We start from the raw sequence: 19,717 nt of genomic DNA on the forward strand, positions 1-19,717 counted from the left end.
GATTATGTAACAAAATGAGACTATTGTCTGATGCCCAAATGTTCTCTCTCTATAGAACAGAAGGGTTGAGAAGAATCTGGTAAGCTCAGAGTTTGAGGATAAGTATTCATTGGCCTGAGTTATTATTGTACCCATCACTGAGAAAATAGCTTCTCTGTGGAGGAAATATTGTAGGTCCTGTAGTGATGATAGCAAACAGTTGATTAACTGATGAAAAAACATTTGGCAATTGTTTGAATTACCATATTAGATTACATGGAATTTTCCTGGATGATTTTTTGAAAAACAAATATAGTAAACTCTATTATTGGATGTTGTTAAGGAATGGAAATGTTCTCCGTTATTCAGTTGCCTGGATAAGTCACCACAAATAAGTTAGCAATTTTCAAACAATTATCATGAAAGAAAGTGCAACAATGAGGAACTATGTTGAATGCAATTTAACCTTTGATAATTCATCCAAGTAGAATTCTACCAATGTAGATTTGCACCTTCTCAGCTATTTATAATCTTAAAGAACTTCTTGGGATTTTGAAAAGGTGAGAGAACTTTCTACAACCATGGAAGCAGCCTTGGACCTGGGTCTCCCTACCTCCAAGACCAACTTTCTATGCACTATATCTGGCTGCTTTCCACATATCTATAGAAATACAAACAAAGAAAGCATTTTTCCTCACAAAAATCATGTTATTTGAAGAAAATTAAGGCTCAGAAATTTGGATTGGCTTGTTCAGAGTTAATTTACTTAGGAAACATAAAAGCCTTGTGTCCCATTTTCTTTTCTCTACACAATTGTTGCCCAGTATGTATAAAGTTATGATAAATGGGGTTTTGATTAAAAGAATGATAGATGAGAGACTTTGCACATAACTTTATTTTCTTCTGCTATGTCAAAGAATTATATAATAGGTGGGAATGATGGGCTGCTCACATAGCAGTCAGACAGTTCTTGTCTTTCTGATGTTGGGGAAAAATGAAGAAGACCTTCAGAATTTATGGGAGAATGTAGGCTGGAGACACATAGGTTAGGTAAACATGGATGACATAGTTGAAGACAATACCCCAAAGGTTGAACAAGATTAAAAATGGCAATCTCTCAGATTATATTTTGCCTAGTGGCCTAGTTAAGTGTATACTTAACTATTTCTGATTTCCTCAACTATATCAAGGAATTATATAATGGGTAGAAGTGGTGGACTGCTCACAAGAAGATAGCCAGACTAATCTTCTTGAATCCCTCTAATGTTGGGAATAAGTGAGGAAGACCAGAATTTATTGGAGAATGTGGGCTGGAGGCATACAGGTTAGAAGGAAGTTCCAAATCTACAAGATTATAAATCTGTTTGAATAGTTGAAATTTCCTCAATATCAACACACTCCCTATGTAGGAATTCCCTCCACCCATCCTGAAAGAGCACCAGAGGCAGATTGAAGTTATCATCTGTCCAAAATCACACAGCTGGATTTGAACTCAGGTTTTTCTGATCTCAAGCTTAGTTCTCTATTACCTATACCATGTTGCCTCTGTAGATATTTCCTATACCAAGTTAACATTTCAGTTCCCAAAGACCAACTTTGCAGTTTTAGCATTAGAATTTGGGAATGAATCCAGTGCCACCAACTTAAAGCTACTCTAGGTTTTCTGGGCTGCATTTCATTACTTGCACTATTTCCAGGCCTTCCCCAGGACTACCATAGTTTGTTTGTTTGTTTGTGACCTTTTTATCTGATTTAAGCTGAGCTGCTTTGGTGAAACAATCTTTGTCCTAGGGAATTGTATGGTGCTTTGGAAGGCTCACTGTTTTCTAGACAATTTAAGTCACTTATTTAAAAGTCACTAAAAGTAAATCCTGAAAACAGCATTTGTCAGAGAAAATCAGAAACAGCTAGGAGGTTCCAATAGTTAGATCAATGGATTGTAACATAAGTGATTTATCAATTGGGATACTATCACATGAGAAAATAAAGCACTTTGTAAATTTTAAAGCACTTATATAGTTATCTAGTGATGTGCTCTATGATGTGGGGTTTGTCACCAAATGACAGCAGGTATCAAAACTTGCCATGCACTGTCAGAAATCCCAGTCATTTTGATGTAATATGATTTTGTGGTCATTTGGTTTGGTCATTGAAGAATTCACAATGGCCATTCTCTTTGGCAAAAGGTAGATTTTATTTAGGGGAATAGGTTACACGCAAAATGAAGGGATACAATAGACACTAGAAATAGTAATTATGAAATAAGAGTGGGAAAGCATATGAAAGACAAGTTCCTTAGTGGAACTCATAATTACTCAATAGAAAGAGAGCACCCCATGAGATTGGGGCATGTCCTTAGGTGTCAGACTAAATCCTGAAAGCGGCTGAGCCACCTAAAAGAGTTAGTTAGCTGTGAGGAGAAGAAATGGGATTGGGAAGCATAGTGGAGTTAGGGGAGATACCATGTGACATGGGGAAAGGGGAAGGGGAAAGACACCATGAGGCAGAGTGCAGTGATAGACTGACTCAAAGGAAGGTAGCAGCCATGGGATGGCCCACATGTAGGTTTTATAGGGAAAATTTAACATCAGAAAGATTGTTGAGATTGGGAAGGGGACCCCAAAAATTTGGGGTTACAGACCGGTGTCACAAGGTGTCTCAAAAGAATTTGTAGGCTTGAACCCATTCCAAGTCAAGGGGCAAAGATTTATTGTAATTGTAACACCATTACAAGTAGGCTAAATTCCAAAAGAAATTAGCAAGGAAATAGAAGCAAAGAGGGACATTTATCCAGCTTCCTATTTTTGACATGCTAATTCTATGGCCCAGAGAAGTGGTCTCTGGAATTTGGTTATTGCTGACCAAAAGTTTATCTCTCTGACAGTCAGCAATGAACTGAGAGTAGTCTATTCACTATTGTCTCAGGAGTTTGATCTGTGATTTTATCCTGAGGCCAGAAGCTATCTGACTGAATAGTGGTCTATTCAGAATCAGACAGGTTGGGTGTGGGAGTTTCCTGAGGCAGACTCCAAAGCCAGAAGATTTAGGATTACTAATTTAACAGCAGGCCCCTTAAAATCTAGAGACCACAAAATCATATTACACCAAAATACCTGGGATTTCTGACAGTGTATGGCAAGGGGAGACTGCTCAAGACCTCTACAGAGGGTGGATTTCAGAAGTTTGACATAACTTGGATTTCACACTGGACCACCTTCCCAAAGGGTGGGACCATGGAACTAAACTGATCTCTATCAGAACCTTCTGCCTGTTTGCCTCAGGGATCAATTCTTTAGTTCTCTAGGTCCACAACAATATTCAGCATCTCATCACCCAGAACAGCTAGGTAGTACAAAGGATTGAATGCTAGATTTAGAGTTCAAATCCAGCCTCATATATTTTTTACCTGTGTGACCCGGGGCAAGTCACTTAACCCTATTTACCTCAATTTCCTCCTCTGTAAAATGAGCTGGAGAAGGAAATAGCAAACTACTCCAAGAAAACCCCAAATGGGGTCACAAAGAATCAGGCATGATTGATTGAAATAGCTCAACAACCACCTATGACTTCAGTGCTTCTATTATATCAAGATACCTTCGTTCTTGGTGTCCTAAAAATTTGTTGAGGGTCCGTTTCTTAGTTTTATAATGCAACACTGCAAGTCCAATTGTGTTTAACCCTCTTACCTATATCTCATGCGATGGCAACAAATGTGTGGTTAAATTCACTTTGCCCAGCTTTTCCTCACCCTCATATCTAAAGGAGAGCACTTCCCCAACTCACTGAAGCCATTTGGTTTCTTCCTAGAAACCAAAGTTTGGAACATCATTTGGAGGCTTTGCTTTCAACTTCAGCTGGTCAAGAGCAAAGCAGAGAACTATGTACTTTCCTTTGTGGAAGTAGATATCAGATAATAGAAAGTAAGTACTGTGCCTTTTCTAAGTCAATTAGAGCCATCCTCTATGCATTTATTTAAGAAAAAAAAAACATTTAGAAATAATACTTATACAGCATTTCAATATCTGTGAAACATTTTGTATACAATATCTTATTTCATCCCAAGAAAGACCAAGTGACAAAGGTACTACAAGCAGTGACCCATTTCATAGGTTAGGAAAGCTAAGGGACTTGCCCAAGATCATACAGCTAATTGTATTTTTTTTCTTAAGTACATATAAGAAATGTCAATTATTAGCAGATTTCTCTTGTGACTTCCATTCCAACCCTATATAGAGGCCCTTCCTTATTCTTTCTGGAAAATTGTCTCCTTTTGTGGTTAAAAAGGAATGTCTCCTTTTGCATTTAAAAAGGAATGTCTTGTTTTACCCAATCATTCTTTAGTATGAGATTATTTAGTTTCCAATTATTTTTTGGTCTACTTCCCCCTGCTTTTTTGTTGAGTGTAATTTTCATTGCATCGTGGTCTGAAAAGGATGCATTTACTATTTCTGCCTTACTACATTTGAGTTTGAGGTTTTTATGTCCTAATATATGGTCAATTTTTGTATAGGTTCCATGAACTGCTGAAAAGAAAGTGTATTCCTTTCTGTCTCCATTACATTTTCTCCAGAGATCTATCATATCTAGCTTTTCTAGTATTCTGTTTACCTCTTTAACTTCTTTCTTATTTATTTTCTGGTTTGATTTATCTAATTCTGAGAGTGCAAGGTTAAGATCTCCCACTATTATAGTTTTACTGTCTATTTCTTCTTGCAGCTCTCTTAGTTTCTCTTTTAAGAATTTAGATGCTACCCCACTTGGTGCATATATGTTTAATATAGATAGTGCTTCATTATCCATGCTACCCTTTAGCAAGATATAGTGTCAAAAAGGAATGTCTTAAATATTATATAATGTGGCACATTGGGGAAAAAATAGCATGAAAAAACCATAACAAACTGAAACTTTTTCATAATGACTATGCAACCACGACGCTAAACACATTTATCTTAAATCATTTCTTGCACTTTAAAAAAAAAAAAATAAGACTAATATGAAGAATATACATTGTTCAATAACATAGTAATAATTAGCTCCAGGTTTTTAATGATAATTCACTTTAAGATAGTGATTCTTTGTAACAACAGTAGTAGACAATGGTGATATTACAAGATTAGTTGTGAAGTATTTGTAATAGCCATGTAATTTTAAGTAAAAGGTAGCTTTTCTCATCCCCACTGAACTGAGATAGAGAAACATGGGCTCAGAAAATGACATTCTAAAATTCCTATAATAAGAGTAGAATTTTAACTTGGGGTCTTCTGGATCCTTGTCCTAGCTGACCAATATGTGTCCCCTAAAGCCTGTCCAATTCAATTTATCCAAATAGATGTCAATTCTACCACCATCCATTCCCAAGCGAGAGGATAAGGAGGTTCAGAATTGTTGATGGGGTTTTGGAGGCTTTTGTAAAAGGAATAGGTAAATCAGCAGTTGGTCCTCAAGGGTCTTTTTTTATACCAGTCACCTAAAAGTGGGATGATAGGAAAAAGGAACAAGGAGTATATGAGTTGGACTCCAACAGTTTCACTCATGATGCAGTATCTGGAAAATGGGGAAAGGGAAGGGCAGCTGGGCCCTGAGTCATAGGTTCCTAGCATGCTTAAAATACCTGCATTATTCAAAAGTTGGAGATAGTGTCATAAAATAAACCATGCATGGGCTATTGTGAAGCTGTAATCATATTTCTTCTAACTGTAAATATAAAGATATTTGTTTCCCAAAGCTCCCACTCCATCATTTGCTAGGCTTTATGTTAACTTGGGGCATTTAATTCCATTTATACATTGGTAGAATGGTGACTTTGTTAGCAATGACATTCCTTGCAATCTTTCAGTTACTATCAAGACTGGCTTCAAGTCCCAAAAGAAAAGAAAAGAATTTTGAAGAAGAAAACAGAGTTACCAGGAGAAGGAACAGGAGTTTCAGGAGGAAGTCCTCATCAAACAGCTAATGCAGTGCTTACCTGAAATCAGCCCAACAGAGCTGTCAAGCTGGTGTCCAGATGAGGGCCTTCTGACAAAGCCGGTACAAGAGCAGGATCACCAGGATGACTTCGAGGTTTTGGAGCATCAACACCCTCCCCAAAAGGAGAGAATCCCTCAGGAGATACAGAAAGAAGTCACTCAAGAAGAATCCTATAATCTTGGCTGTGGTGAAATAGGACTAGTTCAGACAGAGCTGAACCACAAAGGGAGCATTGGTCCAGAAAATCCTCATGACTCACAGGGGTCAAATGGAACAGACTTACAAGTCTATAATAAAGAAGACCCGAGAACTAAGCAGCAAGAACAAGAAAAAAGTCAATCAAAGGGGATCCTTGGGTTGCTGGGTGAAGAAGTCTTGAAAGTGACAAGATTGTGGCAAGAATGGGAAGTGAACGAGGTGATTAAAGTCATGCAAGAACAACACCGTTCCCAAGTAGAAGAGATGCAGAAGGTAATAAGCCAGCAGTGGACAGAAGAGAAAGACCTCATCCAGCATGGTTCTCCAAAGGAGCTAGGAAGCTTGGGGCTACCACAGAGGAAACAGTACCATGAACATTTATCAGGGAATTGGGATTTGTGTCAGAAGAAGGAAGGAGTTTTATCCCTGCTGCCCCAACAAGATGGAAAGTTATCTAAAGTGTTACTCACAGAAGATCACTTAGATAGTGAAATTCGAAAAACTGTTCAGCAACAGAGTTCAGACAAAAAAGGGCCAGTACCAGAAGATGAAACTTCAGAATTATCCCAAAAAGAAGACCAAAATGATGATGAGCCCAAAGTATTGCATCTGGAACAACAAAAGGAAAACATTATCAGTTTAAAAGGGATACCCCAAGTTCTGCAAGTGGTAAAACAGCAGCATCAGTGTCAAAAGGAGGCCATTTTGAAAGTAATGTATCAGCAGCAGACCCATCAGGAAGAGGCCATTAGAAAGGCCATTGGTCAGCAATGTCAGGTAGAGATGGTTCTCAAGGTCATGCATCAAGGATGGCAGTGCCAAATAGAAGCTGTTCTGAAGACCGTGAAGGTGCAGCAGCAATCTCAAGAAAAGGCAATTTTGAAAGTGATAAGGCAGCTGGGGTACCAAGGGCAAGAGGACCCCTGGGTGATGGAGCCAGATCAGGATGACCATGAGAAAGAGGAGATGAAACACAGTTCAAAGTCCCCAAACACTGAAGAACCACAGGACCAAAGAGAAGGGGATCTCAGGGACCCACTGAATCGACATGATGGGGATCCAAAGGGGAGAGAGCAAGGTCAAGATGTGGACAGGGAGTCAGTGACCCTTAAAGCCAGAGCAAGTCAGCGGCGAAGAGCAAAGCATGCCCAAAACAGTGGTTCAAAGAAAACAGATCAGCAAATCCAAGACACTTGTGAAGAGGAGAATGATAACAAAGTAGCAGAACAGAACCAAGAGGAAGAAAAGAAATCAAAGAAACAGAAAAGAGACATTCCTAATTATTTTGTAGCAATTCCAATAACTAACGATCAGGTACAGTATTTTGCAGATTTGATGGTTTTCTTTGGGAATTTTAGGATAATACTAAGGATTTCAAACATGTCCTAAATTTGTACTGTTTGTTATATATTTTATAAAAATGTAGTCTTAAGTTCAATTTTAAGTTGATGAGTGTATACTTGTATGCATGCATATAAATATGTGTATATATGTATATTTATACTTAGATGTATGTATACATTTACATATTTGCATTCATACATATACACACTTTCTCCTTTATAAACTATTTCTTTTTCCTCCTAGACAGTCTTTCCTACAATTGTTAGTCCCCCCTCCCCCATATTTAAATGTTTCTCTTAGGAGTTTCATTTTGATTTTAGCATTCTTCTTCCTAGACACCATGCCTTTCCTACAACTGTTAGGGTTTTTTTTTTCCATATTTAAATGTTTCCCTTAGGAGTTTCATTTTGATTTTGGCATATATTCATATGTACATAACCCTACATGTAATAAATGATAGAAATTTGGGGAGATATGAATTTAATCAAATGGTGCATTTTAAATTCTTTACATTTTAAAACATTTCATTCATTGTGACCCACAGTGCAAAGAAAATAGGAAACTTCCATGTTCCCATGTCCAATTCTTCCCTGTTCCTCTATCATATTGTTGATAACCAGTATGATCCTTCAGACAGATATATAAGATACAAGGTCTGACAGATACAAAATGTCTCTTCCTGAGGTTACTAACTTTCTGACTGTCATCTTCCCTCATTGAATAGAGCAAAGTTGAAAGATATTTTTAAAATCTTTTCCTAGTGGACTGAATCAGGGACAAGGAAGGAGGGAAAGATCTTTAGTTCTTAAACTAATGCTGACTTTGTACAGTGTTTAGAATTTAAATGTTCTTCCCTTTTAGACTCAAATATCCTAGAAGCTGAAAGCAATCAATTAAGACAGCAAGTAAGAAAGTGAAGCAGAACTGAAAAGGAAATAAGCTAATTTCCTACAAATCAGATCATCCCTTCCTGGAAAAAGAATAAAATGGAAACAGTTGCAAATGGGGATTCTGTCCAAAAGTTCATTTATGATTTGGTTGCTTAGAACTTGGAATATACTTCAACATAGAAGATGTTATACACAGTGCTATAGAAACAACTTAAAAAGGTCTTTTTAATTTGCAACATATATGAAGCATAATACTAACTCTACGGGGCTATACTATAGATAGAAATCCATGATAGGTCCCCCTCCCCCCCCCATATTTAAATGTTTCTCTAACAGTTGTATCAAAGACGTGATGTCTAGGAGGAAGAAGAAATAAGATAGGAAAAAGTGTGTATGTATGCTTATGTACATAGGCAAATATGTATATTTATACATACACATAAATATAAATATACATATATACACATATGTATACATGGATAGAGATCCATGTATGGTACTGTTTCTATAAGAAAATGTGATCTAATTTCCAACTTAGGATATAAGGAGTACAGACAGACAAGCAGACAGATAGATAGAACTGCTATTGAAGTCAATGCTCTTCTAATCCTAAACTTCTAGTAATGGTTATCACCACCTGTTGTTAAAGGAGGGATAAGGACAATGCTGTGGTGGAGATGAAGTTCTCGAAGGTAAGAGCTGATTCTTAGAAGAGTTAGGATGGGGATGGCAGAGGTGTAGAGTGGAAATGGCAAAGAAGTAAGTAGAAGGGAAATGGCAGTAGATGCGTTCATTTCTGTAAGATTTTGTGTTCCAAATTCCCTTCCCTTCCCCAAGCCATTAAGTAATCCCGTATAGGTAAAACATGTACAATCATTCTAAATATATTTCCATATTTGTCATGTGAAAAATCAAAACAAAAGGAAAAAGCCATAAGAAAGAAAAGGCAAAGAAACAAACAAAAATGAAGAAATTAGAATGTAGCTTGTTTTGTTTTTCAAGCAAAGGTTGGGCTGAGACAGGGGTGTCCCTCTTGCTAGCAGTATATTTTCTTTTCCTTTAACAGTAGGCCAGATTCACTGTTGCTCTTGCAGAAGTTAGAAATTGAGACAGTGAGGAGCCAGGATAAGAAAATGAGAGATGTTCTCAGGCTTCTTAGACACTGATGAGACAGGGACTTTCATGAAAATTTCTAGTGCCATGAGAGAGAGAAACTGGCTAATAGGTTTCTTGACCTTCATTCTCTCTTTGCCAAAATAATCTTCCTATGCAAAGGTCAGAACTTGTCACTTCCTTGCTGATAAATCTTCAATGGTTCTCCATTGCTTAGAGCAGTGGTTCTCAAAGTCTGGTCCAGAGCATCCTCAGAATCTCTGAAATCCTTTCAGAGAGTCTACAAATTCATAATTGGTCTTTATTTTTAATGTGATCAATATCTATAACTATAACCCACATAAACAAAAACTCTTTGAACAGATCCTCAATCATTTTTGATAGTATAAAGATATTGAGAACAAGAGTTTGAGGACCTCTAGCCTAGAGGATAAAGTGAAAACTCCTTAGGTTGGCTTTTGTGATTCCCATTTCCCTTTGCAGCATTATACCACATTACTCTTCAGTGTAATCTTTCCCAGCCAAACTGGACTATGTCTCACCTCAAATACTCTTATTTCCTACTTCCACACATTTTCACAAGTTTGGAAAATACTTTCTCCTTCTACTTTTCAAAATTCTCATCTTTCAAGGGGCCACTTCCTATAAGACACTTTTGTTTATTAGCCCAGTTGTTAATCTGCATATTTGTTTCACTCCAGTGGAATGCAAACTCTATGGAAGATGGGACTGTCTTGGCTTAATCTTTGTATTCCTAGCCACAAACATGGCACTATGCATTTAGTAGGTGTACAAGCAATGCATAAATGCTATTACCATGCCAAAGTATGCAAACTATTTATTAAAAAGGTTATATCTGTCCAGAATCAAGTGTGAGCCAAGATGTTATCTGTTTTATGTGCTGAAACATGCAAGACCTACGATAGTGTTTGGGGTTTTCAGAAAATGGACTTAAGAAAAAGCCCAGAGTTGGATCTATAGCAGTTTTAAATGAGGCAGATTTTGACTTCTGAGTATATAATTTAAGTTGCAAATAATCATAATGATGAACTTTCCATTGTTGCGTTAGCTGAATGAACGATGATTTGACACGACATCAGTTGATAAATGCATCCTTTTGGAGCATCCAATGATTGCTTATGGACTATAGATGATTTTTCATGTTCCATTTATTTTAATGCTATGCTTAAGGCAATAGGAAGTAAATGAAGTGAAGAACAAAGAAAGAGTTCTCATCTTCCCTCTTTATAGTGAATCCTGCCTTAGAAAAATGGTCCTGATTCTGAGAAGGAGTCCTTTAGAAAGTTTGCCTCTCCAGGAGATGCAATCATTTCTTTGACTTCTAATGTTCACAGTTTGAGGATAGGAAAGGGCTTTTGTGCCTTGGGGATTTATTGTTGTTGTTGTCATTTTCTGTAGTGTCTAATTTCACGACCTCTTTCTAATGATGGATTTGAATTCAGGTTTGTTTGTTTGTTTGTTTTTAACTGTAGGCCTGGCACTCTATCTACTGTATCACCTAGTTACCAAAACATAATAGGTATACCTCTTCTATTGTTCAGTGTGTCTGACTTTGGTAAGTCTTCCTGATTTCAGGCTTGGCATTCTTTATCTAGTGTATCAACTAGCTGCCTCACAGACTCTGTCTTAGAGGATTCATGATGGATGATGTCAAGAAAGGAAAATATTCCTCTGTGCCCCTTTACCTCTGGTGACATAAGATCTGTGTCTTGTCAATTATAGTAGAATACTTGACCCAGAGTCATAACTGAGGAAGTTAAGTGGATAAGATGGGGTTGGGGTAGGACAAGGAAATATCTTTAACTTTCTTCTTTCCCCCAACCATGTTAGAGATTAGGATTGGACCTATGATTTATTGGTATAAGAAACGCTAAAGAATGGAGACTCCTTCCAGCAATTCAAGTTGCCACTTTCTAGTTGTAGAGAGTTACCTAGAAAACTGAACATGACATAATAACTTGCCTTAATTTGTGTTATAAGAAGACTTAACATCATTCTGGCTTCCAGGCCATGTCTCTGTGCTATTCTATCCCTTAGTAAGATTAATTAGGTGAAACCAAGTTAAAAATGAATGAGAGACAGGTTGTATATAATTGCAGAGGAACAAACACACCTCCTCTGCCTTGTCAGTGTGGAAGAAGTCATGGATTAATGATGTTTATGTGATCCCCTCATCACTTTCACTAGCTGAAAGAGCCCTTCTCTAAGTCAATGTCTTCCAACTGGTGTACACAGGATCTGCAAGATTTGTCCCAGTTTACCATATTCAAAAGCAACTGTTGCCATATTTCTTGTGCATCCATTATAGAAACAGACTATATTTATATGCTTTTCTGTACAGATGTATGTAATTACTAGATCTCAAAAATCATACTTCAGGCGAGATTTGGATGGAAGATAACAACTTTGTGGAACAAATAGAGGGAAAGTATTCTTTCAAGAACCATAGGATCACAAATCAAGAGTCATAAGGGACATCAGAATGGACTTGTATAATTTCCACATTTTATAGATAAGGAACTTATTATTTAGAAATTAAAAATAAAAACAAAGGCTCTGGAGAATTCTGGTGAAAAATCAACTTGAGAGAATGCAAATCAATTACTTCTCTCTTTTTTTTAAGTTTAAACTGTTTCCCTTTTATTTAGGTCCAAATAAATATTATACAGACTGGGTCTCAACAAAGAAAAACATGTTTAAATGATTTTTTTATCATCAACATCTCCAGATAAATGTGTATAATCAAGTAGCATTACCAATTGATCTTTAGGAAGCTCATCTACAAGAGTTCCAAGAAAAAATAAATGAACAAACAGCCTTTTAAGAAGAAGCAAGAATTATAGCTTTAGAAATTAGAAATGATGAGAGGTCATCTATATCAATTCCCTGTCAACTCAGTGGTATAGTGGATAGCATGGAAACAAGGAAGACTTGAGTTTGAATCTGCCTTAGTCACTGGTTATGTGACCCTGGGTAAGTCATTAACCTGTGCTGGAATAATTTATATTTTAATATATACTATAAAACAATTTTAACATTTTTAAGTTTTGAGTTCCAAATTCTCTTCTTCCCTCTTTCTCTCTCTGCCCTCTTCCCTAAGACCACAAGCAATTTGATATAAGTTAAACTCATGTAGTCAGGTAACATACATTTCCATATTGTTAACCTCTGTTTGTCTCAGTTTTCTTATCTGTAAAATGGGAATAATAACACCTACCTCCCAGAGTCATTGTGAGGACTAAATGAAATAGCATTCATAAAACGCTTTGCAAGATAAAGTTTTTGCTTTAAAAACTCTATTAAAGGTTCACCATCTAGCCCAATACTTTATTTTTTATAGATGAAAAAGATGAGGCTCAAATAGTTTGGCCCAAGGTCAGATAAGTAGTAAGGGGCAGAGCCAAGATTCAAACTGAAATCCATTCACTTCATGTTAGCATCTAGATATGGGATCATGGATATGGAGCAAGAAGGGACCTCAGAGGCCATCTAGTCCAGTTTCCTCATTTTACAGATGAAGATGAAGTTAAATAAATTGTCCAAGGTCATGAGGTTAGGAAATTAAATTACTAGAATTTGAAATCAAATCCCCTGTCTTTAGATCCAGGGTACTTTCCACTAAACAGCAGTTTAGGGACAAGTGGGTCTTCAAAATTAACGAATTTCATTGTTATGTATTCTTTACATGATTTGGTTTTTTTCTGGGGGGGGGGGGGATGGGGATGGGGCAGGGCAAAGCAATTGGGGTTAGGACCTACCCATAAACACACAGCTAGTGTGAAATGTCTGAGGTGATATTTGAACTCCGGTCCACCTGATTTCAGGGCCAGTCCTCTATCCACTGCACCCCTGTTATGTACTCTTGATAAAACTCGTCCTGGGGAGGAGTGTGGGGAGTAATATGTGTAATTTTGGGAGCTCCCAAACTGCCAAGGAGAAACACTTCTATGTTGGCCCCCAGAGCCCTCTGGCAAGCACACAGAATGCTCTCCCCCACTCCTGCCCTCTTTAGGTACTTAGCTAATGGAATCTTTTAGCCAGTATGGCATCCCCTCTTATGAGAATGTCTGCATGATGTACTATTGGTTGGAGAAATACCAGGCAGTGCCTCTGCAGGAGGTACAATTGCCAGACAAGAACAATAGCATCTTTTACTCTGTGGCTCCGGGGAGCCCAATGGCTTCAGAGGAGGCCCTTTTAATTACCCTGCAGTTGTCAAGTCCCTCTAGGAAGAGAGAGGAGGGGTACTTCTTTTGCAGTTGATTAACATGCCAATATATAACCTAGTTCATAATAGAGATAGAGTTTCTTGACATCCTTAACTGGAAGAAAGGGCATCTTTGGGGATATATAGGTAGGTCTCTTCAGAATGACATTGCTCTTAAGTTGAAAGCAATAGGTTTCTTTTTTTTTTTTTTTTTTTTTGGCTAACCCCCAATACTATGAGATCACATTTCAGTGATAAGATAAATGGTGATTCATCATAACAGAAAAGCACAGTCTCTGAAGGTCTGTGTCTCTTTCTCAGCAGCCTTTCCCCAGGGAGATGCTGCTGCCCTCAAGCCCTCTCTCCTGATTGGTGAGTCTTTAACCTGGACCACCAATTTCATGAGTCATGCCCCCTTCACTTTTGGCTCTACTTGTGACACTTAAAGACTTTTTCTCCACCTCACTATCAGTCTTGCCCCTCTTTCTCCTACTCCATTGCCCTGCTTTCTAATTCCCTTTCTCCAGGTCTTTCCCCATTCAAATATACGTTCCTTGAGGATTGCTAAACAGGCTATAAGATCAAGGCAGGTTGGATGGCCTGATGTGCTTTTAGTGGGGACTAATTAAAGTTTTGGAAAGTTGGGAAAACATAGAACTGGATATTTGAATTAGTTTGAGGAAGGAGCAGGGATCTAACATAGGTGAGAATCATCAGAGACAGGATTTGAACCCAGGATTTGACTGTAGGACAAATGTTCTCTCTACTATTTCCTCCTATCAATAAGCACCCAAATTTATCATATGTTAGGTGAAGCTTGGGCTGTAAGGGCTCATGGCATAGTGTGACATCTCGCCAGATCGTCTCTGACCATTTCGATTCTCTGCTCAAACAAACAAAAGTCATTCCCTATTGGAGCCATAATAAAATACAAACTCTTTCCTTTGCTATGTAAAGCTTCTGTTTATTCATCCTTAGTTTTTCTGAATCTCTGCATGTCATCTCTCCTCTACATGAATTTGTTCATGATGTCTTCCTTTCAACTAAGTTGTAGTGGAAAAAGCATAGGACTTGGAGTCAGGAAGAGCTGAGTTCAAATTTTACCATAGTCAATATTACACATATTCACTATCTATATATTATAGCTATATTTACTGGTTATGTGACCCCAGACAAGACATTTAATCTGTCTCAGTTTTCTTAACTACAAAATGGAATTCCAAGTGAGACAAGGCAAAAATTCATAAGGAATAAGAACCATGTTCCTCAATAGCTTCCCCAGTGCAAGAATAACAAGGATTCACAGACAGGTATATGGAGTAAAGGTCAAAAAGAATGTTTGGAGCAATGGGGACAAAAGTGGACTAACCAGAAAATAATAAAGAGATAGCGGCAGGGATAATACTAGCACACATTTCCAGGGTTGTTGTGAAAATCAAATGAGATCATATTTATATGCTAAGCACAATTCTTGGCATGTAGAAGGCAATGTTTATTTACTTCTTTTCTTCTTTCCTATGCTTAGAATGCATTCCCTCTTCATCTCACCTTTTCAGAATCTTCTTTCTTCAAGGTGCAGCTCAGATGCCAACATCTCCATTTGTGTAATGTTCCCTGATCCATTCTTTCCCACCTCAAATAGTCATCAAACATTTTGTCTGGTTCTCTTTTCCCTCTTACTCTCTACTATATATTATACTTATTTGGGTTCATGTGGCTTTCTCAAACCCCGGAGTTCAAATTCCTTGAAGTCAGAAACTTTGATGTATATCTTTAAAAACTCAACACCTACCACAGTGCTTTGCACATAGTAGTAGCGCTTGTTTGAAGTGAATATATTTGAGGTCCACAGTTTGTCAGAACATATGACACCACTATTAAGAATCTTTTATCCTATTTGCTTCAGGGGATATTTCAGTTTCTCTTGACACTTTTGTCAAGTAAATCACAAAATTCAGTGTTGGGAAGGATCTCAGAATTCATCCAGTCCAATTTGTTACTGAAGAAATATCCTTCACACCTATATTGTTTCATGCATCTGTAAAAGTGGGAACAGATGAATTGGATTGTTTCTAACATTCCTTCCAGTGCCACATCTATGATACTCTGATATTCTACAATTCCCCTGTAATATCCCAGATTGAACTGACATTCAGCTTCTGCCTGGTGAGGAGCTCTCTACCTTCCAGGATTGTCCATTCAACTTTTGGATAGCTTTGATACCAACTCTTTAATATAACAAAGCAGCCATTTCAAAACAAGAAGAAAGCTCACAGTCTTTTATAGAAACTTTATTCAGCTATTTAACAGAATACTTGAGAGGGGGATTTCATGACTATATGGATCCAGCAAAATTCCATTCTTTTTTCTCACACAGGGTGTTGAATTGGTTATTTGTAAACAGGCATGATCCAAACAGGCCTTCAGAATGACTGGCTTGATTGCTGTGAACTATTCTGGACAAAAACCTTATTTAAAACAAAATGTTGGGTCATTTCTGTTCTTCCAAGAAGGACATAACAAGAACTCATAAGGAATAAGGAACTCAGATTTCTCTGGCACAAGAATGTAACAAGGAATAATCACAGGCAGGTACATGGATTAAAAGTAAAAAAGAAGGAAGTAAAAAGGAAGGTTAAAATGTGAGAAAAGGAGGCAAAGAGAGAAAATAACTATATGTCTGAGTTATAACTAGGATAAGACAATCAGGACTTTGTCCCAGGGAGCAGTTCTTCAGAAATAGAGAAATAACTGACTTTAGCTCTGAGAAAGAATGATTATTTAAATAGGAAACCATAAAGGAAAGAGTATGTGCCATCACTTTGTTTTTTCTCATATCCTCCCTTCTTCCCTTCTTTCTCAAATAAAGAAGCAGCAGCCTTCCCAGCAAGAGCATTGGAGTTCCCACAGGGTCTCTGCCCATAGAGTTTAACTCAACCTCTTCCCCACCATAGTATAAGATATGTCCTAGAATATTTAGGAATGCTATTTCAGCAGAAGATTATGTAGCAACTGAAATTATGGGGCAAAGGTGGCACATAATTATATGGCACATGGCAAAGGAAATTGAAGATTGGAGCTCAATCTTCAATGATAAGAGTTCACAGATTTCTGCTTCTAATACTTAATGCATAATCTAGGCAAATTACTTCTCTCTGCCTCAGTTTCCCCACTAATAAAATGGGGACAACATTTTATAAGTACTATAGAAATGTGGCTCATGGTTATTACAATGAAAACCTCTTAAAGAGTTCAAAGATAGAAACAGCCGTTATACCTTAGAGTGACAAATGAAGTTCAAAAGCTAACCCCTACCAAAGCAAAAATGTTAAAGGTTATCTCTAGTCCAACTCCCCCAGTGTTATCCTCTTTACCTGAAATCATATATTGGAAAGATTAGAGGAGGAGGTTGTTTAGGAGCTGAGACAGTTGTGGGAGAGTAGGGAAATGGACAGAATACTAGAATCAGACCTGAATTCAAATTCAACTTCAGATATTTACTAGCTAGATGATCCTGGGCAAGTCACCTAAACTCTGCCTGCCTCAGTTTCCTCAATTGTAACAGGGTTGTTGGGAGTATTAAATGTGATAGCTGTATTTGAACTCAAGTCCCTGTCTTTATAAAATGCTTTGCACAGAGTCTGGTACATAGTAAGCTCTATATTAAATGCTTTCTTCCCCACCCCTCCCCATTCCATATGTGATTAAGACGAGAGAGATTCCTAAGTTTGTCATTTTTTTAATTTAACAAGATCTTTTAACTTCTTTGAAAGCTTGTCCATTTATGTACTAGGAGAGGCTGCCCCATATCATTTTAAGGTTTTTCAATTCTAGGGGGAATAGTAGTTATAATAGAATTATTTAATCTTAGATGATCACAATTAAAAATTATATCCTGCCCCCCTCTTTTTCTTCTGCATAGTTCTTCATTTGGAAAGTTGTTTGGTTTTTTTGTTTGTTTGTTTTTTTCAAATGTACTAGGTGTTTGAAACACATCATTGCAACTTAATCCTAAAAGTAAAGTTGTGTTTGACACCTTTTGGAAGAGTGGGGTAGTTGGTGCAAAATTTAATCTAATGGATAAATGTATTAAATCTCAAGAGGTCAGTTCAATATTCTTTAAAGAGAACTGGCCTCTAGCCTAAGTGAAAATGCTTAGCCATCCTTGAGTGAGGAAAGCTTGTACTGGAAATGTTGTAATGTTATATGATTATTCCAGGATGTCCTATTTATTGCTGCTCACTCATCTGCCATATCCATTGTAATGTTTAAAACAAATTTTGCATCTTGGGTAATGGAAAAGGCTATGTGTGGGGAATTTAAATTTAATTTTCTTGATTGAATAGAGTAGTTAATGGCTTAATCCTGAGCCCTGTTCACTAAATTGAATGGCACAAGGCCATCCAAATTTATGGAAAAGACCTCTGAGTTTGGAAGAACACTGAGTTTTTGACCTGAAGTAAGAACTGAAGACTTCAGTTTTATAGGTGACTTGAATAAGAATTGTAGAAGATTTAGTCAAAGTTTGTTCAATATGATGTAGTGGCTAGAATGTTAGATTTGAAACAGGATAATTTGGTTCAAATCCTACCTGAGACTTACTAATTGTGTGAGTCTAAGCAAGTTGCTTAATTTCTATAATTTTCAGGCAATGTCTGTAGATACAAAGTCAATAGGTGGGCTATAATCTGCCTAGTGGGAGTTCTTACATGAACATCATCCCAGGTCCTTTTTCCACATATTTAACTGAGAATGTCAGAATGTGGAGGCCAAGGGATTTAAGAATCTTTGAAAGCATGCAAACAAGTCTGCTGTGGTATTCCTAGTCTCTTTATTCCTTGCTACTTGGGGTTTCGAGGGGTTGGTTGAATCATGAATCTCTAAACTATCTGTCAACTTTTAGAATTCTAATGTTTTCATTTTAAAAATTTAAAAACTGAGGTTCAAGCATTAAGTGATTTACCCAAGGGGACAAGGAGTTAGTATCAGACCTAAAGACTAGAATTGCCATTCTCATTCTTTCTTACATTATTGTACCATACCAGTAGAATCTGGATCTCATGAGAATTTTCATTTTCAGCCCTGAATCTGAGCACTTTTAAATAATCTTGCTCATCCCCCAATTATCCAACTGGTACTGTCTAAAAAAAAAAGCAAGGAAATGGTATGACAAATCCTAGTCACAAGAGACTTCTGGTTAAAATGGCAACCTGAAGAAGAAAAAGGTAAGTTGCCCAATTTTCTTAAATATTCCTGCTTTAGTAAAAATCTAGAAAAAGCAATAGACTGAATAATGATCAAGAGGTTCAAAGAGCTATTATAATAAGTGACTTCATCCAGCCCAGAACTATGCAAAAAGTCAGAAGCCCATAGGTGTTAGGAAAAGCCAGCATCAACTCAGGCAAAGAAGAAGAAAGCCTCCCAATATGGGATAGAAATAGTCCAAGGTCATCTGAATTATGTCATACTCTATATGAATGAGAACAGAGGACTCGGAATGATAAAGACTTGGAAACATCTCAAAGTATAAGCAAGTAGTTTGGGAAAGTAGAGCTTAGACTGGAACACACCAGGCCAAAGGACACCAGAAGTCTATGACCATATAAATTTGAGATGCCAGAGAAGACCATGAAGATGCAACACTTTGAACTTTAAAGATACAAGTATCCCAAAATATATCAATTCTTTGAGTGCAGATATACCCTAGAATTTAGAGGTCAGTGAAGGAATCAAGGTAACTCAGAATGACCAATCATGGCGAACCACCCAACTCCAAAGTGCAGGATAGTATGGAGACTGTCTCAGAAATGAAAGTTGGAGATATGAGGGAACAGAAGAAACCGGTTACTGTGAAGAATTATTATAGATCCAGAGACATCCAAATAGCCAATTCAAGAGTAACTTCATAGCACCTGAAGATACTGGAGAGGAAAAAAAATAGACATAAAAACCAGAAGAATGCCTGAAAGAAATCAGGCAAGAGATAAAAAATAAGAGT

General features: G+C 37.3%; 1 protein-coding gene across 1 annotated transcript in view; it reads left to right on the top strand.

Annotated features, from left to right (window-relative positions):
• Positions 1–3,800: 3,800 nt before the first annotated feature.
• The window catches only part of LOC127544003 (uncharacterized), a 57,015-nt gene continuing 41,098 nt past the window's right edge, over positions 3,801–19,717 (top strand). The window contains exons 1-2 of the mRNA XM_051970422.1: positions 3,801–3,899; positions 5,816–7,458. Coding sequence (XP_051826382.1) covers positions 5,932–7,458 — 1,527 coding nt within the window. The 5' untranslated portion in view covers positions 3,801–3,899; positions 5,816–5,931. The remainder of the gene's footprint in view (positions 3,900–5,815; positions 7,459–19,717) is intronic.

Source organism: Antechinus flavipes, chromosome 1 (assembly GCF_016432865.1).
Source record: "Antechinus flavipes isolate AdamAnt ecotype Samford, QLD, Australia chromosome 1, AdamAnt_v2, whole genome shotgun sequence".
NCBI lineage: Eukaryota > Metazoa > Chordata > Mammalia > Dasyuromorphia > Dasyuridae > Antechinus > Antechinus flavipes.